The sequence below is a fragment of the Ostrea edulis genome, chromosome 5, assembly GCF_947568905.1.
Source record: "Ostrea edulis chromosome 5, xbOstEdul1.1, whole genome shotgun sequence".
NCBI lineage: Eukaryota > Metazoa > Mollusca > Bivalvia > Ostreida > Ostreidae > Ostrea > Ostrea edulis.
Genome location: NC_079168.1, coordinates 93,429,898 through 93,452,890, shown reverse-complemented (window position 1 = coordinate 93,452,890; position 22,993 = coordinate 93,429,898). Strand labels below are relative to the sequence as shown.

The window sequence follows — 22,993 nt, the reverse complement described above, 5'->3', positions numbered from 1 at the left end:
TCATGAAGAACGATTTAAGCGCAATCCACATTAAAAAATATATATATATAATCATGCACGAAGATATTTTATTTATAACGCTAAATTATGACATTAAAATCACGTGCACATCAAGGGATTTTAGAATGTTTAATGGGGTAAATGCCGTGCACGAATCGGCTGATAACACAGGACAGTTTGATCGGTGTATGTATGGACGAGATTTATGAATAGCCAAGCTGCATGTCCAAACAACGGACAAGTTTTTAATAGAAGACCTTTAGTCACCTATGTCCAAGCAGTTACCCAAGCTGTTTTAACATTGCTATGATAAATCTTGTCCTTCATGTTTGGTACCAAAACTGTCCGTAAATAGAGTTTTAATAGCGAAGGTAATCACACTATGCTGAACACGCAGGTGGTTGAGAAATGATTATTTCTTTGATTATCAAAGTATGAAAAATGAGGTAAATTTCATAGAGTACAATTTCTAAATAAACATTTTTTAATTGTTTATCACTGGCTTCAATACGGAGCATTCACTTGTATTGATGTCGCTAGATCTATCGAAGCGTGATCAGTCAAGCGTATCTAATCCCAAAACAGACCAGGAAATTTACGAGGTGACTGCCTCAGGCAGTCAAGGTGTGAATGGTGTATTATTTTGAGAATCACTATTGAATAATTAGGGGTTTATTACGTTTTTGTCGGAATTTTTACAACGTAATACCGAGTCCCGGCATCTTAAGAAATGGTTTTGTGCTTTGAAATTCCAACGTAATATGCGGACTAACGTAATAAAGGGGGAACGTAATAATGGGGTTCCACTGTATTGGTGGAAGATCAGTATTGTTTAAAAGTTGATTTGAGTATTGTATGTATTGATGACCTTGATGAAAATAGTAACTTGTACAGTTTTGAAAAGGTAAAAAAGGTTGTAAAGATATATATAAGCAATTGACAAACCATAAATCAAAACAAAATCTATATCGAAATGGGAAGAAACAGAAGGAAGTTTCCTGGAGTTAGAATGGCTAAATATTTTTGAACTTCCTTTGAAAACAACTTGGGAAACTAAATTGCAGTGGATACAGTCAAATCTTACATAGAATATTTTCATGTAATTATACCTGCACTTTCTAAAGAAAGTTTGGGTATATTGTTTTTATCCCATCTGTCCGTCTGTCCCGGTTGTTGTCACTAAAACTGTGTCCACATTTACAGCGCAATCCAAATGATATTCTAGGAGCTGAATAGCAAAGTCCTGTAGATGTGCAATAAGGTTTCAGAATGTTCATATTGGCCCCAGGGGGCAAATAGGGCCTGAAAAATGACATTTTCTAACATAAAGCTTGTCACTTAAACTCCATCTACATCTGTAGGAGCAGTCACATGATATTCAGGGAGCTGAATAGTAATGTCCTGTAAATGTGCAATAAGGTTTCGGAATTTTCATATTGGCCCCAGGGGGCAAATAAGGGCCGAAAAATGACGTTTTCTATCACAAAGCTTGTCACTTAAACTCCATCTACATCTTTAGGAATAGTCACATGATATTCAGGGAGCTGAATAGTAATGTCCTGTAGATGTGCAATAAGGTTTTGGAATTTTCATATTGGCCCTAGGGGGCAAATAGGGGCTGAAAAATGACGTTTTCTATCACAAAGCTTGTCACTTTAACTCCATCTACATCTTTAGGAATAGTCACATGATATTCAAGGAGCTGAATAGTAATGTCCTGTAGATGTGCAATAAGGTTTTGGAATTTTCACATTGGCTCCAGGGTGCAAATAGGGGCCGAAAAATGACGTTTTCTATCACAAAGCTTGTCACTTTAACTCCATCTACATCTTTAGGAATAGTCACATGATATTCAAGGAGCTGAATAGTAATGTCCTATAGATGTGCAATAAGGTTTTGGAATTTTCACATTGGCCCCAGGGGGCAAATAGGGGCTGAAAAATGACGTTTTCTATCATAAAGCTCCATCTACATCTTTAGGAGTAGTCACATGATATTCTAGGATTGTTGACCTTGAATGACCTTGAAAGTGGGTCAAGGTCAAATGTCAAAATTACTTTCTCCTCCACAAGGTCTTAGGTGGTTGACCTTTAAAAATGGGGTCATGGTCAAAAGTCAAGGTCACGCTTTAAGATGTGGGTCTCCACAAGCGACGCAACATTGAGTATGTACGTCATTCCAAAGGGAGTCTATATCCCCTTCCTTCACGGGATTCAGCATGATAGCTGTCTGCACCAAGTACTTGCGAGACACAGATAGATGACTGACACTCTACGTATAACTTAGAAAACAGTCTCCATGGGAAAGCCCTGTCAATGTCAGGGAGGACTGCATAAATCAACCAAGTGCCAATTTACATATCTGCCCAATGTTCAACAGTAGGACACTGGTACTGATCTTTAAGCAATACACAAAACTGACACTCTACACAAACTGATAACAGCCCCCCCCCCCCCAAAGAAAATTAAAAATTAAAACAAATACACATACATGATACACAGAAAGAGTTAAACATGTACATTTCACCTTCTGTAATATTGTAAACCAATAAATGAATAAAAAATAATTCAAAAAAAGAAAAAGAAATGATAAATAAAATAAATGAACAAGCCAGACTTGCCTGATCAGGAATGATGCAAATATCCTCTGTTCAGATTCTATACTCAGGAAACAATTTCTTTGTGCCTTTGCTCAGCCTCTCAAATCCAAGTGAACTCACTGAAATGACATCCACGTCCACACATGTACACAAATCATCCAACGAGGAAATGCGCAGCTTCCCCTCCTGTCGTCCGTTTACTGCATCCTCAAAAGTGAAAGTAGAAATCCCCGCCAACCAACTTTCTCACATGTCACTGTTTCGGATCCTATTAAAAGCCACTTTATCAATGTACAATGATCACCATCATGCATTCAAACACAAATAAACAACATTGATATCATTCAAACTCCATTATTTCTACTCTTTATATCATCTTGTATTTAACCCTGGTCACATTACCTTTGTAAATATTTTGCTCACTAAAACGTCATGCTGGGTCAAATGATTATAGCTATATTTAGAGAGGGGAAAAGTGGAATATGACGATGGCTGATCATCAACTTTTATCACATTTGTTTGAGAATGTAATTCACTAAAAATTAAACTTGTCGTAAAAATTACACACTGAAGTAACTACAACGAGTTGCAGAAAACCTGGATTTTCGAGTTACTGCCGGATTCTATCTCTTGTGAAGTATATCTTGTACAGAAGCGGATGTAGGAATTTTTGAAGTGGGGGGGGGGGGGGGGGGGGGGGGTCGGGGTCCAGCACTTGATCGTTTAGATACTTTTCACAATGTCTATCCGCTATCTATTTCTGATATCGCAAAGAAATGAGAGAGAGAGAGAGAGAGAGAGAGAGATTACTCCCAGTAGGCTGGGGGCAGCCTAGGCCCCCAGAAGCTGTAGGGTAAATGGTGCAACTCCTGCATTCTGTCCTGCATTCTGAACATTTCCTGGCACTTCCTTTTCACTTTCAAATTGTCTACTTCTTAAACACAATTTTTTATGTTACATATACAAATGTACTTTTTAAGAATTCTTTTTAAAAGCGATACTTACATCTGACGAAAATATCGTACATATATTATCAGTGTGTCGCCCTGGACCCCCCCCCCCCCCCCCTTCTGGATCCGCCCATGTCTTATGTGTTGTTTCTGCTAGGAACTTTCATTTGCGATTACAGTCACTTGCCCTTTAAAACCATCCCAATGCGAAGTAATATGAGCCCCGTCGGTTTTATTGACAACGCAATTTCTTTCTTTTGAAATGGGAAAGAAGTTCAAGTTATTGACACCTCTCTCTCTCTGGTAGGCAGTCGAAACGGTATGTAGTGAAAATGTAAGTTTAAACGATGAATTCAGTCATGTTTTGAAGATTTGGTATATCGAGGTTTGGCTTTAAGTACGTACTTTGTTTTAATAGCATTAGGCCAAGTTGTCAAATTACTGAGTCAACTTCTTCATCCCCTTTTGGAACTGAGGATACAATGACGTAGCCAAATCACACTGTGGCTTCTTTGCTATTTAAACATTATAGGATTCAGCGATATAAAAAAAGGGGGGGGGGGGTTCCAGGAATCCATAAAAGAAAATAAAAATGAATCTATAAAAATAAATATACGTGTATCACCCAGTGCTAGTTAATATTTTATTCAACTTGTACATTAAAAATAATTGCCTACAAATATTAGCAGTATCATATTTAAAAAAAAACAAAAAACTACAAAGATGTCCCACAGAAAGGGGGGGGGGGGGGGGTGCCAATCCCCGGATTCCCCTCTGGATCTGCCATTTGGACAGAGAGTACATTTAAAGGCAAACACTTATGTGCGGGTATTACTGTCTCATGACAGCATCTAGTTATTATTTGCATAAACTTTGAATTGTTGGTTCCCCAATCTGCTCGTTTTGTAAGAGGGATTTTGAAACTCTTGATCACATATTTTTAGAATGTCCATGTATTTCATATGTGGGTTGGTTATGAGTAGAAGAGGACCCCTATTGTTTTTTAGGTCAAAGTTCAAGGGTCAATCTACTCTTGACATAGGAACATACTGTCCGCTCAATATTTTGAGAACCCTTTGCTTGACAGACATCAAACTTAGTACACTGGTACATCTTCAGGCGAAGATAACCCTTATTGATTTTTAGGTCACATGGTCAAACTTAATGTAAAAATATCTTGTAATTTTTTTTTCCAAATTTTCTAACATGATTAAAATAATTTTATCAATAATAAAGCTTCATTTCAAAATAAAACACATATACACAGTATGTTCAAAGTTATTTAAAAACCTTGACCAGTGTCGGTATCTAGCACACCGCTAGGCTGTTTCCTGGCAGGTGAGCCGTCATTAATTGGACAAAGATCAGCAAATATTTCATTCTTTGCAGCCAAAATATCACCCACTGTCCTCCTTTTTATGGACTTTTCCCATCAAACAGTAGAATAATTGGTGATCTCCAGTTGTGTACATTTTTGGATGGTTTCCGTATGTGGTATGCACTAATTTGCTTATTTTCTTTGAAATTCAATAGAAACCTCTTTCGTGGCGAAGCCATAGCTAAATTGAAATATTTTGCCTCGATGCAAAAACATCAAGACTATAGTTCCAATTGAGTAATTATCTTGTTTATTAATACTGGGATCCTTCTGCCCAGGTGTACACCAGAGATCGATAATGACCAATTTTCCGCATCACTGATCATGTACATCTATGGCGGTTTATCGAGATAATTAACGCTTTAAAATAGACTTTAGTATTAAAAACACCCATGGCAAATGGCGATGGCGAATTTGGCGTTTTAACGAGAATTTTAAGTAATAGGAAAAACGTTCTTGGAAAAATGCGGCGTTATAACGAAAATGCCGATGAATTGAGTGGCGATAATTTGAGAATCAACTAAATAAGGAAAATCTTTAAAAATCTTCTCAAGAATCACTGGGCCAGATAAGTTTAGAAGTTAGATGTAGACCCGGAAATATGTTTCTTACAGCAAGAAATTTCATTTGATGCCATGTTTGACCTTTTAACTCCCAACATTTGGAGTTTGACCCAAATTTCAAAATTTCATTATAACTTTAGAATGCTGATGGATACACTTGTCATATTTGATGTATGGATTCCTTGTCAAAAATTTTGACCTTGTACCATAGACAGTTGTATTGCTTTAGAAAAAAATCTTTAGATGTGATAAAAGAATGTACCTACAAAATAGTATCTCCAGTGACCTTGACTTTTTACGTTGGTTATAACTGGAACTGATAGAGACATGGAATACTTACAAACTAGTATCTCCAGTTACCTTGATCATAGAAAGTTATATTAGTTTATTATCAGGACTGATAGAGACATGAAATCTTTAGATGTGATCAAAGAATGTGACCTACAAACTAGTATCTTCAGTGACCTTGACCTTTGACTTGATTATAAAGACATGTACATTGTATATCTTTAGAACTGGGACAGATCGAAACATGGCGTCCAAAAAAAAAAATGATGAAAAGATGCTGGGACCTACAAACTAGTATCAAGGTCATTTTACGGAAGAAAGAGGGGGATTTTTTGAAAATTTCAAAATCAAGATCTTTGTGATGTAGATTTTTTGAATGAAGTCAAAATTTGCATGGATTTTGTACAGGGGAGGAAAATCAGTAGATTATAATCATATCTTGTTCTATGTCAAGAATGTTCTTGCTTCAGAAGAGGCTTTATCGCAATTCACCTTTGAATTAGAACGCTTTACCCGATATAGTATTGCATTGTGTGACGACACAATTGAATGAGACGATTGAACAATTTGAATGACATGTTTGATGTAATACAGCAAGAGTTTTCATTGGCCGATTACAGCCCGCCCACTTTCTCGAGCGGATTCAGTGTAGCTGGAGAACTGTACATAGCTCTCTGAAAAGATCCACCTCTTATAAAAACCTTCGATTTACGGGTCACAAAAAGCTGCGGACGGTTGAGGCCTGAAATCGGTGTATTCTTGTGTTGCTGTCTCATAAACTCAATATAAAAAAATCTTAACATATTTTCCTACTATATACTTGCGTCCAAACATACCTTCAAATATTCAATAAAGCCACACACCACCCGAAAACTCGCAGCTTCAAATGATTTCGTTTGTTGACGTAGCCATGTTAGGTAGCCGGTCAATTCGAACTCTTGCTATTGGTATCTATTCATAAAATCGGTTGTAAGTTATGTATTCGCTCTTCATTTATTATCAACACGAATAATTAATAGAAATTAAAACATTTTTGTACCAGTTTTTGTAAAGGTAAAATAAGCTGTAGATGAACGAATATGCTACATAAGGACATTAGATGGAGACCGGCCGGCGCGGCCGCTCATGACTAATGAAAGCCGCACTGCCGTGAGTTTAGCTATTTGAATAATTATCATTTAATAGGATTGGGGTGGTATATTATTTGAACAATTTAGCTAAAATATTTGTTGGGTATTAGTACACATCTAGACGCTATTGTGCCAATATGGAAATGAACCGGGATTCGAATTGACTGGCTATACCTAACATGGCTACGTCTACGAACGAAATCATCAAAAGCTGTGATCGAGGCTTTGGGTCGTATGGGGCTTTAATAAATATTTGAAGGTAAGTTTGGACACAGGTATAGTAGGAAAATATGTTTGGAATTTTTTTATATTTCATTTATGAGACAACAACACAAGAATACAACTTTTTCTCTTTCTTCCTTTGAAGTTTTTTTTCCATCTAGCATCTGGCCGTCATGTTTTCAAATGCTGATACTCCTGTATAAGGGAATTTGGGCGGACTTATACATATGGACCAATGAGAGTTTCTGTTGCATTTCGCAATTGTATTACAAACAGATTCAATTGTGTCGTCACACAACGCAATACTATATCGGCCAAAGCGTTCTAATTCAAAGGTGAATTGCGATAATGTAACTCACAATGTGTAGGGGATTTTGTTTGTCATCCTTCTGTAAGTAATTTATTTACCATCAGTTTGTAGCAGTAGTTTGAATACTTTGATTTTGTTTTAGATTGCAAATACTTGGAAAATGAAGAATGGTCTCCTTTTTGAAAGAACAATATCAGTGGCAGAGACTGATGGCAGGAAAAGGTACGTTTTATCGATATACAACAGTTTACATAGGAAGATCTGTTATCATTTAAAAATTCTGTGTTTTTATATCACCTGTATCACTCATTTGATCTTTTGATATTGATGCCCATTATTTTTCATGCTTTGTGTGTAGATATGCATATTGTGTATTAATGTTGTATCAACCTTTCTTAAGAATTAGCCTCTGTCAAATTAGGGAGATATTGTAAATATGTTACATTGACGGGTTTTCCTACCATTTTCACACTGGGTCCAGGGTCCCTAGAATTTGGAAAATTGATGCGTAAAATGTTCAACTTAGGAGAAATTTGAAAAGGATTTCTTTGTGCTTAATAATGAATGAAAGTGAAGTAAAAAATGTTTTGATGCATTTTAATGATCACTCAGCAATATATATATATTCATAACAAAATCTTTATCAAGATTTCACCCCTCTCTGTCTAAATTAGAATCTAATAGTTGAACGCATTACATATTAATTCTACACATGTTGAGCACAGTAACCATTATATCATTGGGTAATTAATCCCCTACCGACGCAGTGAAAGGGGTTTTTAGTAGTCACTCAGTCCGTCTGTCTGTCCATCAGTCTGGCAAATCAGTTTTCCACACTTTCCTTTTCTATTCTTGCAGATATTTATGCCCTCCTTCAAAGAAGAGGGGCATATTGCTTTGCACCTGTCGGTCGGTCTGTAGACCACATGTCTGCTCAATATCTTGAGAACCATTCACTTGATCATAATGATATTTCATATGTGGGTTTGTTATACCCCCCGCAGGGCTCGAAATTAACATATGCCCGTCAGTCTGTGACTGGTTAAAAGTATGGCGGACTGACTGACATTTGTTTTAGTCAGTCTGATGGGACTGGTTAATTTTCTAAAGCATCATTTTGGAAAATATACTTATAAAATTTTATATACACATTTGGCATGCTTCGATCTGTAGATATCAGACGAATCTGATTCGTAAATATAAATCCCACATTTAAGTGTTACAATATTGTCTGAGGCATATTGAGTTTAATTTCATTTTAATAACATTAACAAAATATGTTTAATTATTTCTGGAAAAAACTCTGTTGGACTGGTAAAATTTTCTGCGGACTGGTTGAAATTATACCCCATCAGTCCGAATGGACTAGTGACATAAAAAGTTAGCTTCAAGCCCTGCCCCGAATGAAGTTCAGGGGGTATATAGGAATCACACTGTCTGTCCGTCCATCTGTCTGTCTGCAGATTCGTGTCCAGCCTTAACTTCTTTGTTCTTTGACTTAGGCATACCATATTTGGCACACAGGTGGATCACCATGAGACATGTGTCGAGTACCTTCATGACCTCTATATGACCTTGACCTCAAGGTCAAAATTAAAGGTTTTTTACAATGGATTCGTGTCCGGGCCATAACTTCTTTGTTCTTTGACATAGGCATACCATATTTGACACATGAGTGTATCACCATGAGACGATGTGTCATGTACCTTCATGACCTCCATATGACCTTGGCCTCAAGGTCAAAATTAAAGGTTTTTACAATGGCTTTGTGTCAGGGCCATGACTTCTTTGTTCTTTGACGTAGGCATACCATATTTGACACATGAGTGTATCACCATTAGACGATGTGTCGGGTACCTTCATGACCTCTATATGACCTTGAACTTTGATCTCAAGGTCAAAATTGATTATAGGGTTTTGACATAGTCATAACATAAGACTTGAGCGTATCACCATGAGACTATGTGTCATTTACATTCATGACCTCTTTATGACCTTGACCTTTGATCTCAATGTCAAAATTATAGGTTTATGCCATGGATTTGTGTTCGGACTATATCTTCCATTTTCTTCTACAAAGGCATACGATATTTTTACACTCAGGAAAGAGGTGATTTATACCTATTTACAACACCCTTTGGGAGATTGGGGTAAGTGGGGGGTATTCTTAGTGAGCGTTGCTCACAGTACCTCTTGTTATGAGTAGAAGAGGACGCCTATTGTTTTTCAGGTCAAGGGTCAATCTACTCTGGACATAGGAATATACTGTCCGCTCAATATCTTGAGAACCCTTTGCTTGACAGACATCAAACTTGGTACACTGGTATATCTTTAGAAGAAGATGACCCCAATAGATTTTGAGGTCACATGGTCAAAGGTCAAGGATCAAACTGAACATAGGAATATACTGACCAATCAATATCTAGAGAACCCTATGCTTGACTGACATGAAATTTGGTACACTGGTAAATCTTTAGAAGAGGATGACCCCTATTGATTTTGAGGTCACATGGTCAAAGGTCAAGGGTCAAACTGGACATAGGAATATACTGACCACTCAATGTTTAGAGAACCCTTTGCTTGACCGACATTAACTTGGTACACTGGTACATCTTCAGGAGAAGATTACCCCTATTGATTTTGAGGTTACATGGTCAAAGGTTAAGGGTCACACTGGATATAGGAATATGCTGTCTGCTTAATATCTTGAAAACCCTTTGCTCAATCAAACTTGGTACATTGGTACAGCATAAGGAGTAGATGACCGCTATTGATTTTAAGGTCAAAGGTCAAGGGACAAACTGGGCATAGAAAGTAACCGTCTACACAATATCTTGAGAACTCTTTGCTTGATAGACATCAAACTTGGCACACTGGTACATCTCAAGTAGATGAACCCTATTGGTTTTGAGGTCGCATGATCAAAGGTTAAGGGTTAAAATGGACATAGTAAAATAGTGTCTGCACAATATCTTGAGAACCCTTTGCTTTACGGAGATCAAACTTGGTACACTGGTACATCTTAAGGAGTAGATGATCCCTATTTATTTTGAGGTCACATGGTCAAAGGTCAAGGGTGAAACTGGACATAGGAATATTTTATCTCCTATATTTTACGAATCATTTGCTTGATTGACACCAAACTCGATACACTGGTATTTTCAGAAATTTTCCAAACCAGACCACATTGTTTAGTATGTTACACTGCCTGGATGAAGTTTCTCCTGTAATAATGAAAATGAGTAAGTAATCTTTCTCTTTCTAATTTGGTATGTGAATGTTCATGTCATTTCGTTTTATTGCATCTAATGTCTTTAGACTTGGGATATGCTGGTTGATCAGCATGAGCAAATTCTCTGTAATGTTTCCTATTTGCCTGTTATGGAGTCATAATGGACCAGTATATTACAACTTACCAATCATTGAAATTATTGATCTGTGTGTAGGGGTTTTCTTTGCTTATTTTTGGGTCCGGTGACCAAACCCATTCCCAATCCAAAAATCACTGAAATTTTCCCAATTTTCATTCGTTTTTTCCAGTTTTCATTCGTTTTCCCCCAATATTTATTCGTTTTTTCCCAATCAAGTGCATGTAAAATTCCATACATAGAGAGTCAGAAATAATTGAGATTAATATCTTTTCCTGTATACTAGGGCTACTTGAAGCGCAGAATTGTAAAAAAGCAATCTACATTCCTTGAAAAACTGCAGTATAGGCAACACAGATATATTGTTTACCACATTCCCGTGGCAAGAAAAATCTAACACGGTATTAATCTACACAGATATATTGTTTACCACATTCCCGTGGCAAGAAAAATCTAACACGGTATTAATCTACACAGATATATTGTTTACCACATTCCCGTGGCAAGAAAAATCTAACACGGTATTAATCTAGAGGTAACTCACGTAAACCGTGTACTCATCGCAGGCTACCTGTCCCCATAGCGGTAACATTTGTTGAGAAAATTGATCGGTTTTGTACCATAAACAAATGCGAGTTATCTCCCCTGCTTTTATCATCAGATGCTTCAAAATTCGGCTTTCAGAGTTTTTTCTGTTTAATCCAGACATGATTTTTCTCTGCTTTAAAGTGGAATTCTGCTAGAATTCTGTACTAGAAAAATCTGTTCTCTATGTAATGATTTTGATTCCGAAAATTTCTAGGTTCAATAAATTTCACCGTTTAGGAATCTTATTTTCCGGAATATCTGGTTTTGACTTTGAATTTTACTTAGCGGTCAGTTTTTCCTCATTGTATTCTTATTGTTGATTGGTTGGATCATTACAATATTGCCCAATCATCCGACTGAACACTGATTGTAAACACGTGGGCCTTACCAAAATGTCCGTAAAAGTAGTACAAAGACAACAGTAATGTTTAACTCATTCAGCCCCAATCCCAATTACAGGAATGTTGTTTACAATGCTCTCGATGGTCAATCGCACTTCGAGTCAGGATTTACATAGGGTTCAGAAGAGGCCTACGATTGGCTTAAAAATTAGTTTTAGTGCGAGTCTGTTCTAATTTATCCAATCAGAAAGGATCTAACAAGTCTTTTTTAACCTTTACCTTATAAATATTCATAAATAAGGAGACAAAGTAAACTCGAAAGTATAATGTTTCAATGAAGCGTGGTTTCACTAACAACATGCCGTCGACGTATAGCTGAAGTAAAAGTGATGGAGAAGAATTTGAAAGATTTACAGTAGAAGAGTGTACAGAAGCAGCAGAAAAAGATATTGGGAAACAAATGGAGATTGCTAATTTTGATTCTGATGTTCGTTTGTCTGATATATCTGACGATGAATCAGAATTTGATCATGATTCAGACGGACTAAGCAGCGATGATGATCAACCTCGTGAGATGGTCAGAACATTTACAGCAAATAAATAACGACATTTTGTGGACTAACCCGAGTTATTGATAGCATTAAGACTGAAATTGGTTTCTTTCATTTATTGTTTCCTGTCCATATTTATGAAACAATTACAGACCAAACCAATGCTAATGCAGAGAGGTTGCATACTCAGCGACCAAATACTTACTGGTACCCAACTAACGCAGATGAAATAAAGGCCTGTTTGGGAACAGCAGTTGTTATGTGGATATTTCAGCACCAGCCCAAGACATGTACTGGTATAAGGATAAATTATTCCACCCTTCATGTCTTGAGGGAAAGTTTTAACAGAAGTAGATTTGAAAATCTGCAAAGGCACCTACATGTTGCAGATACAACAACTAGTCCACCACGAGGGATTCCCGGTCATGACAAATTGGCACACGTACGACCAATATTGGAGATGTTGCATGTAAAATTCTAAGCCTGAAGATTACCACGCCCATGAAGAAGTTTCTGTTGATGAGGCAATGGTAGGATACTCTGGAAGGCTTGGCAAAACCTACCAAGAGAGAAATCAAAGTTTGGGTTAGGGCCGACCCTCACAATGGGTATGTATATGACTTTCAAGTTTACTCTGGTTGGATGAACTATGTGGCCGAGAAAGACTTGGGCTCTCATGTAGTATTGGATTTGGTTCAACCCATAATGGGACTTGGACATCATATATATTGTGACAGCTTTTCCACGTCACCAGACTTGTTCTTTGAACTATGGAGTGCAGACACTTCGCGTGTGGGACTGTGAGGGCTAATAGAAAAGGTTTGCCCAAAGACATCGCATCAATCAAGCTTAGGGAACAGGGGAAGAGCATTACTAAGCAGAAAGGAAATATGAGAGTAACTGCTTGGCGGGACAAAAAGAACATAACAGTACTGAGGTAACAGAGATGCGACTACAATCAGTCAAAAGCAGAAATATTGGTTCTGTAAAGGCTGTTCTGTGTCCAGAGACCATTAAATTGTATAACCAGTACATGAATGGCATCGACCATACTGACCAGTTGCGTTCCATGTACGATACTGCAAGAAAGGCCCTGAAATGGAGGAAGTACCTATTCTTCTTCCTGTTTGATGTAGCCATGGTTAATGTGTATCTCCTAATGAGGGTGTCGGCTCAGCATGTCTTAAAAAAACCCCAAAAACTACAAGAACCAGACAGCTCAAATGGAGTTTAGAATACAGTAAGCACATCAACTGCTAGAGAGATTTATTGGAAAGAGGAAGCAACAGACCGGCGTCCAGGCACCAGCAGAACCATACCAGGCTCACTGGCCAATAGTGATGCCCACAAACAGGACATGCAAACAGTGTGCAACCAAAAAAAAAAATCGGGACTGACAAAAAAATTCAGGACTGACCCTACATATGGTTGTGAAAGATGTAATGTTAAATGGTGTGCTAAGTATTTTAAGCCATATCACTTAGCAAAATTTCCAGAACTGAGATGAATGATTGACTTAATAATAAATAAAATTCATATAGCGCCTTATATAAAACAATTTACTCTAGGGCGCTTTACAAGGGTAGGGGTGAGGAAAGCAACAATAAAAAAATCAAACAATTAAATGACAGTATGACATAAAATCTTACATCTATAAAATTATCAAAATAAAACATTATTAAGATTGATAGTAAGAGTTTTTTTTTCTTTAGTAGAACACAATGCTAAATATCTAAAATGTATTATAAAATGTTAAGTCAAAAGTTAAAACACTAATGGTATAAATGTTCTAGGGAAAAAGTAATAAATAAACATAAAAACAGAATCATAGATTTAAAGCAAGACGAAATAGGTGGGTCTTTGAAATTCTTTTAAAACAGTCGAGTCACTTCACATTTCTAAGTCCACATGGCAGACCGTTCCAGAGTGTCGCTGCCACCATGTCAAACTTCCTCTCTCCATAAGTCTCTGTCTTGGTTACAGAGACTGTAACCAGATAGGCTGAGTCCGATCTTAGCGATCTCGCCGGTGTGTATGGTGTTGTCAGTTCTGACAAATATCTAGGAGCCAGGTTGTGAAGACAATTGTAAACATACAACAAAATTTTGTATTGAATACGGTTCTCAACTGGAAGCTAATGCAATTGGGTCTGAACAGGCGTAATGTGTTCGTATTTTTCTGTCCTCATTACCACTCTGGCAGCAGTGTTCTGTACATGCTTGTTCGTGTATTGCTTGTTCACTGCATACAATAGGGCATTTCCATAATCTAATCTCAATGTTACCAGAGTTCACAAATATCTTGCATGCAACCTCAGAGATGAATGGACGAATGCTACCTATCCGATGGATATGCATGTACAGTGGAATCCCGTTATTACGTTTTCCATTTTGTCACGATAAAAAAACGTAATACCGGGGGCAACGTAATAAACGATCCCAGTGAAATCCGTTAAAAATATCATTTGGAAATTATATATCGTCCGTTGGTACTCTGTGAAGGGGTGCGTGAATATATCTTTACTGTTTCTTTGTTTAAAAGACTCTGATACTTTGTTTTATTTACATCTTATCTTTAATGTCCGTAATTCTTCATGTTTTTATCCCTTTTCTTTATTTCGGTGTAGGATACATAAGGATGTTTTGATAAACGTTGCTTTTTCTGCATTCGTTTGGACCGCCATTTTGTTCAACTTTAAAACAATGAGTTCATGAAAATTTCTCTCAATAACTCGTTCCAGTTCGTATTCAACATTCGTATTTTAAAAAATAACGAAACATCGGTTTTATTAAGTTCTCAAATTACACAATACGCATACACAACACAATAAAAAAAATCCCACCCAAAAAAAACCAACAAAACTATAGACACACACGATACCCAACACTTACACACTTCTCACCAACGATAAACACGGAGAACAATTTAAGCGCAATCCACATAAAAAATATGATGCACGAAGATCTCATTTACAATGCTAAATGATGGCACTAAAATCACGTGTGCATCAAGGGATTTTAGAATATTCACCGAGGTAAATGCCATGCAAAAATCGGCCGATAACACAGGGCAGTTTGATTGGTGTATGTATGGACGAGATTTACGAACACTCAAGCTGCATGTCCAAACAACGGAAATTTTTTTAATTGAACACCTTTAGTCACCTATGTCCAAGAAGTTACCCAAGCGGTTTTAACATTGCTACGATAAATCTTGTATTTCATGTTTGGTACTAAAGCTGTCCGTAAATAGAATTTTAATAGCGAAGGTAATCACACTATGCGGAACACGCAGGTGGTTGAGAAATTATTTCTTTGATTATCAAAACATGAAAAATGAAGTAAATTTCATAGAGTACAATATCTAAATAAATATTATTTAATTGTTTATCACTGGCTTCGATACGGAGTATTCACCTGTATTGATGTCGCTAGATCTATCGAAGCGGGATCAGTCAAGCGTCTCTAATCCCCAAACAGACCAGGAAATTTACGTGGTGACTGCCTCAGGCAGTCAAGGTGTGAATGGCTTATTATTTTGAGAATCACTATTGAATAATTAGGGGTTTATTACGTTTTTGTCGGAATTTTTACAACGTAATACTGAGTCCCGGCATCTTAGGACAACGTAATAACGAGGTCTATTTTATATAGGTTTGTTAAGAAATGGTTTTGTGCTTTAAAATTCCAATGTAATATGCGGACTAACGTATTAAAGCGGGAACGTAATAACGGGGTTCCACTGTAGCATGATCTTGCAACGGAACTACACTGCTTGTCCATAGTAAGTAATTTGTCAAAAATTGTACCAAAATTTTTCACACAATCAGCCTTAGTTATAATATTTCCTCCGAACGAAATGTGAAAGTCAAGATTTTCGGATCTATTTCGTTTCAGAACGAACACCATGAGTTCTGTTTTGTCGTGATTCAGCTTTAATAGTTTTGAACCCATCCAGTTGCGAATATCCGTTTGACATGCCACAAGTTGTTCTGAAATATCATCCCAGCTGTTCCGTCGTTCAACCTTGATATAAACTTCTAAGTTTTTTGAAACATCAATTTCCAATTTCAGTGCTTGTTACCTGTGGAAGCTTTTATTATTTTTTGAAAATAATTACATCATTGAATTGCAAAATTTGTGTTCTATATTTTGTGTAAATTTCAAGGCTCTCAGTGGAATATAATCAGAGACATACAGGTGAATACTGAGCATGTGCATGTTTACAACAGCATTGAACATCCTTCTAAAATTCTCTCTGGAGCACATGCTGATAACAGCTGCTGAGGCACTGTATAGATAAAGAGTTGCTGGGGCTGAATGAGTTAAGGCAATTGACAAGGTCCAGCATTTGAAGAACCTCTTAGACAAGACTAGTGTTGGTAAATTGCGTAGGACCTTTTCTTAAAACTAGGTTAGGGAACCAATACTTACTATTACTGACATTTTTATAAAGCTTAAAACCTCAAAATTGGTTCACAGAATTCAAAAGCGCCCTAGATACTCTGCTGGGGGGATCCCCTAGACCCCCTTCTGCTTTTCTGTCCCTCTGTAGAATCATGTTTGTTAATCAAATATTTCATTTTATACTCCTAGCACAAAGTGGTCTGGGCATATAGTTTTACCCTTTTTCGTCCTTTCGAAACACTCAGACTTTTTTAGCTCACTTGAGTGAGCTTTTCTGATCAAAATTTGTTTGTTGTCTGTCTGCATCGTCAGCGTAAACTTTCACATTTTCATTTTCTTCCTGAGAACTACTGGGCCAAGTTCAACCAAACTTGGCACAAAGCATTCTTGGGTGAAGGGGATTCAAGTTTGTTCGAATTAAGGGCCATACTCCCTTCAAAGGCGAGATTCAAGTTTGTTGAATCTAGAGTAGGCTGGGGCCACAATAGGGGATTGAAATTTTACATAGTACAAAGATATAGGGAGAATATTTAAAAATCTTCTTCTCAAGAGACACTGGGCCAGAATAGTTTACATTTACTTGAAAGTTTCCTCATATAGTGCAGATTAAAGTTCTTTAAACCCATTGTCCCAGGGGCCACAATAAAAGATAAAAGATTTACATGGGAATATATAGGAAAATCATTAAAAATCTTCTGAAGAACCATTGGGTCAGAGAAGTTTAGATTTACATGCCTTATAGTACAGACTGAAGTTTTTTAGGGATAAGATGGGGCAACAGTAGGGATCAAAGTTTTATATTTGAATCTGTAGGGAAAAGGGCCAAGGTGATTCATATGAGCTATGTGGCCCACAGGCCTCTTGTCTTTGTTTTAACTTTATCTTAAAGAGGATGACATCATCTTAGATATTATGACAAGTTTCAGTGTTTGTAATTTATTACAGGTACCAGTAGCGGACTAAAGGTGTCCTATATGACAGATACTTCTCAAAATATTGTCTATACAAGTGTAGAGCCATCCTTAGCACTCACCTATGACTCACAGTTAGGAATTCATTCAGCCTGGAAAATTCAAAGAGCTAAGATTGATGTAAGTAGATTTATTAGTAGATATTCAAATTACCTGTAAATATTGTACGAATGGAAAATGGAATGGGTACATACTTAGTACTACAATCACTTCGATTGTGACACTATTTAAATATTGGGGTGGGGGAAGGGACATCTGTAATGGTCCCCATTACAATTAGTTTGCATATGAGTTTATTTACCTACAGGATTGCAGTTTAGTCTGTGGCACTCTGGACAACAGCCTTTACCATCCTGTTTCTGGGACCCCACTGCACAACCAGTCCAGTTGCAGTTCTCGTTACTTTGGGAACATTTCCTCCCAGTCTCCAAGTGTATCTCCATTGAGAAGTTCTTCAGGGAGAATTAGTTCTCCAGGATGTCTTCATATTCCTCAGCCAATCACTCCAATGGTTCCAAATATTGCAGCATCCAGGTATGCAAAACTTTATAAAACATTGCAGAATGAAGACTAGATGCTATCATAAGACAGTAATACCTGCACGGAAGTATTAGCTTTTTAGCTCAAGTGAGCTTTTCTGATCAAAATTTTTCCGTTGTTGGTGTCGGCGTAAACTTTTAACATTTTCATCTTCTTCTCCAGAACCACTGGGCCGTTTTCAACCAAACTTGGCACAAAGCATCTTTGGGTGAAGGCCTTTCAAGTTTGTTGAAATGCAGGGCCATGCTCTCTTCAAAGGGGAGATAATCACATAAATGTCAAAATAGGTTGGTGTCATTTAAGAATATTCTTCTCAAGAACCACTGAGCAAGAGGAGCTGAAATTTACATGAAAGATTACTGACATAGTGCAGGTTCAAGTTTGTTAAAATCATAGCCCCTGGGGATAAGATGGGACCACAATAGGGGATCAAAGTTTTACATACAACTATATAGGGAGAAAATCCATGCAGAAGTGACGACTAAGTCACCCTTTTCAATAGCATGCCGCTAACGGCGACCAAGCGATCGTAGAGCTTTTATGTAATGATTTCATATTGAAATGTTGCTTTTATTGATTTGATTCTGTCTTTTGATTGTTAAATAGTCATTAACTACCGAAGCAATTGTTTCGCACAAAAGGTGAACTTTTCAGGATTTACACTGATCCATGCACACTTCGGTTTTGAGGAAACTTAGAAGCACAGTCGTTGTAGCCATTTGTTGGCGCACGTTTAAAGTTAACCTCCCTCATTAGCATTCATTTCATGTTTGGTGTTGTATTGGTAACCGCACTTTTGTAATCATCTGTTTGATTTGTTTGGTGTTGTATTGGTAACCGCACTTTTGTAAGCATCTGTTTGATTTGTTTGGTGTTGTATTGGTAACCGCACTTTTGTAAGCATCTGTTTGATTATCTTATTGGAATTACATATACACATTGCTGTATGCGTTCAAAACTTCTCATGAAAAGCTGGACTGGGAAAATACAAATTTACATGAAAGCTTCCCAAGATAGTACAGATTCAACCCTAACCCTAACCCTAACCCTAACCCTACCCTCGGGGTAGGATGGGACCACAATAGGGATCAAAGTTTTACATACAAATATTTAGGGGAAAAAATCTTCTACTCAAGAACCACTGGGCCAGGAAAATACAAATTTACATGAAAGGTTTCTGACATATTGCAGATTCAAATTTGTTAAAATCATGACCCCCAGGGGTAGGATGGGACAGTAATAAGGGGTCAAAGTTTTACTTACAAATGTATAGAGAAAAGCTTTAAAAATCTTCAGAAGAATCACTGGGCCAGAAAAGTTTACAATTACATAAAGTCATCCTGACATAGTGCAGATTCAAGTTTGTCAAAATCATGGCCCCCGGGGGTTGGATGGGGCCAACAATAGGGGCTGAAAGTTTTACATACAAATAAATAGAGAAAATCTTTAAAAATCTTCTGACAAGAACCATAGGACAAAAGAAGTTTACATTTAAATGAAAGCTTCCTGACATAGTGCGGATTCAATTTTGTACAAATCATGGCTCCTGGCGGTAGGTTGGGTCCACAATAGGGATCAAAGTTTTATATGCGAATATATAGGGAAAATCTTTAAATATGGGCCAAGGTGACTCAGGTGAGCAATATGGCCCATGGGCCTCTTGTTTAACATCCCTCTTAAAAAAATTTCACTGATAAAGATCACAAAAGTAGGATTAAAGAAATTCTGATAAACAGGATAAAATTTGAATAATTCCTGTGTGAACCTCAAGAATATTCATCTCTCCAATTTTTTTTCAAAAATCTTAGATCTCAATCACCAGCTGTTACAAGTGCCTCCCTTCATAGATTTCATACACCATCTCCAAGTTTGGGAAGACATTCAGGAAACTACTTTAGAACACCACCTGTCTGCTCCAACAATGTTTCTCTTATCAATGAGAGCTTTACAGAGTGGGTGGAACCTTTGAGACCAGAAGTTTGTTTAGAGCACATTTGGACAGAGCCAGCAACATCAACTCGGTAAGAATGAATGTAGTCTAGACCATCTTATTATGACCCAGCATTAGACCTCCACAAATTTTTTTCAGTTTATTGATATGTAGACATTAGGTAGTGTAGTGTATTTAGTTGGTTTTAACAATGTTTTCTGAACCCTGGGCATAGCCACTGCAATGGTTTGATGATGTACGAAAATGTGTTTAGGAATTTAAAAACATTGATCATGTTTTATTGTATGTTGCAGTAGAACCCCGGAGGTTGAGAAATGTTGTTTGTTGCAGTAGAATCCTGGAGGTTGAGAAATGTTGTTTGTTGCAGTAGAACCCTGGAGGTTGAGAAATGTTGTTTGTTGCAGTAGAACCCCGGAGGTTGAGAAATGTTGTTTGTTGCAGTAGAACCCCGGAGGTTGAGAAATGTTGTTTGTTGCAGTAGAACCCTGGAGGTTGAGAAATGTTTGTTGCAGTAGAACCCTGGAGGTTGAGAAATGTTTGTTGCAGTAGAACCCCGGAGGTTGAGAAATGTTGTTTGTTGTAGTAGAACTCTGAAGGTTGAGAAATGTTGTTTGTTGCAGTAGAACCCCGGAGGTTGAGAAATGTTTGTTGCAGTAGAACCCCGGAGGTTGAGAAATGTTGTTTGTTGCAGTAGAATCCTGGAGGTTGAGAAATGTTGTTTGTTGCAGTAGAACCCTGGAGGTTGAGAAATGTTTGTTGCAGTAGAACCCTGAAGGTTGAGAAATGTTGTTTTGAAATATAAAAGCTGAGACTTTTATATTTCAAACAACATTTTTAAGATCAAGGAGCTTTCCTGCAACATACATGAAAACAAAAAGTTTCTTTTCTTTTCTACTACTGCTCAGAAATATACACTATAACTACAATTTGTGAATGCAACTCCTCGGAATCCGCTCAACAGATTTTGTCCAAATTTTGTAGGATTGTTAGTCCCTATATGTAGTTGATCATATTGCACTGCCATTTTGATTTAACAAATTTTACAGGAGTTAATTGGGACTTTTGCGCTTCAACTTTTTGTTTTTATGTGGCAGCGCACGACATTTTGCAACGCATAGCAACCTTGTGAAAATGTTGATGGTTCAGTTGAGAAAAAATTAATTAAGAAATTATAGGTATTGAAAATAGAACTGTTGCCTTGCTATTTGTTATTTAATACTACAATCAAACCTGTATTAAGAGACCATCCAACAGAAAATGGAAAAAAGGTCACATATGACAGGTGTTCTCTTAATACAGGTTGCCTATTTTCCGCAGTTAAGAGATAAAATTTCGCAAATAATTTGTACAGTGGAGAAAATGACTACATTTATTTTGAATTTATCATTAAGAATATCAAGTACGGTTTTAATAGTTGTAAAATAAAATTAACTAGTTCTAATTGTAACGGGGACCGTTACAGATGTTCCCCAAACCTCCCCCAATTAAAAAGTGATGTCCTTGTGAATCTATAGCAAAAAATCATTTTATTTTAGCCTTTAATTACATGTAGTACGTTCAATATGGTCATTTCAGTACCAAAAAAAATGAAAGAAAGCGTTGCACGCGCATACACGCGCACGCGTGTATGATTCCGAATTTTTGTTGATGCCGTTCAACAGGCATGTGTATCATATACCCACAGTGTGAATTTCATAACGTTTCCACCAAATACAAGGAAGTTATAGCGATTTTAAAATCGTCCAATCAGAATTCATCACACGTGCATGCACGTGCTGAGCAGTAATTCTAACCACAACAATTTGTAAGGAGTAACAAGACACATCTAAACCATTAATATCAATAGAATTTGATGAAAAACAAAAACGTTATCGTCCTTTAAAAATTGATAATTTAAAAACGTTGCACGCGCATGCGCGTGTGCGTTGGCATTTTTTTCTTACACCAATATATAGATACACATATTGTCTACATATGCTGTGAATATCATCTCATTCACTTCATAAACAAGATAGTTACAAACGTTTTAGTATTATCCAATCAAAATGAAGCGCACGTGCATGCGCGTGCAAATTGGTAATTTTGACCATGCAAATCAGTTAAGAGTCTCAATATCTACCTATGATATGAATTTCAAGCCATTTCAATGAACAACAAAAAAGTTAGACTGATTCCAAAGTTAACGTACAAATTTTGTAGTGCACGCGCATGCGTGCACGTGCTGACAAAATAAATATTATTTTTCATATGTACAAATGATATACTATCATCCTATTTAGGTTTTATATCGCTTCCTTCAATATTCTGATTTTCCATTTTTTGTACCAAAATTGCAATGCACGTGCGCGCGCGTGCATGCACGTGCAGACAAAATGACTATCACTATGCACATCTACAAACTCTATACTATCATCCTGGAAAGTTTCATATCGATCCCTTTTGTAGTTTCTGAGAACACTACCGGACAAAAAAGTACCGGAGAAAAAGAATAATAATAATAATAACTAGACACGATCTCGTTGCGAGCAACGAGTAGGTCTTCCGTCCGATTTGTTGATGCACTCGGAGTTAAAAAAAAAAAAGAAGACAAATGAGTCCCAATTTAGTTTCCGACTTTAAGACACTTTAGATATAATCAATTTTTCATATCATAAGCTTCTGAAGCAAAGTTGCGGTGAAATTCGTTTGAAATTCGACTCTCCAGGCGAGCCATAAGGCCCGCGGGCCTATTTCTTGATGTCATTTGTTAGCCCTCTATAGACTCAACAACTTTAGTTCTATATGTCTTTACAAAATATTTACCTGTAAAAAGTTATTGAGATCGACCGATATCGACA

At 37.0% G+C, this 22,993-nt stretch overlaps 1 protein-coding gene across 1 annotated transcript in view; it reads left to right on the top strand.

Annotated features, from left to right (window-relative positions):
- LOC125650895 (anaphase-promoting complex subunit 1-like) overlaps nucleotides 1-22,993 on the top strand; it is a 201,758-nt gene that overhangs the window by 15,376 nt on the left and 163,389 nt on the right. Inside the window, exons 6-10 of the mRNA XM_056166223.1 lie at nucleotides 7,583-7,662; nucleotides 10,606-10,682; nucleotides 17,640-17,785; nucleotides 17,973-18,199; nucleotides 20,014-20,226. Coding sequence (XP_056022198.1) covers nucleotides 7,583-7,662; nucleotides 10,606-10,682; nucleotides 17,640-17,785; nucleotides 17,973-18,199; nucleotides 20,014-20,226 — 743 coding nt within the window. The remainder of the gene's footprint in view (nucleotides 1-7,582; nucleotides 7,663-10,605; nucleotides 10,683-17,639; nucleotides 17,786-17,972; nucleotides 18,200-20,013; nucleotides 20,227-22,993) is intronic.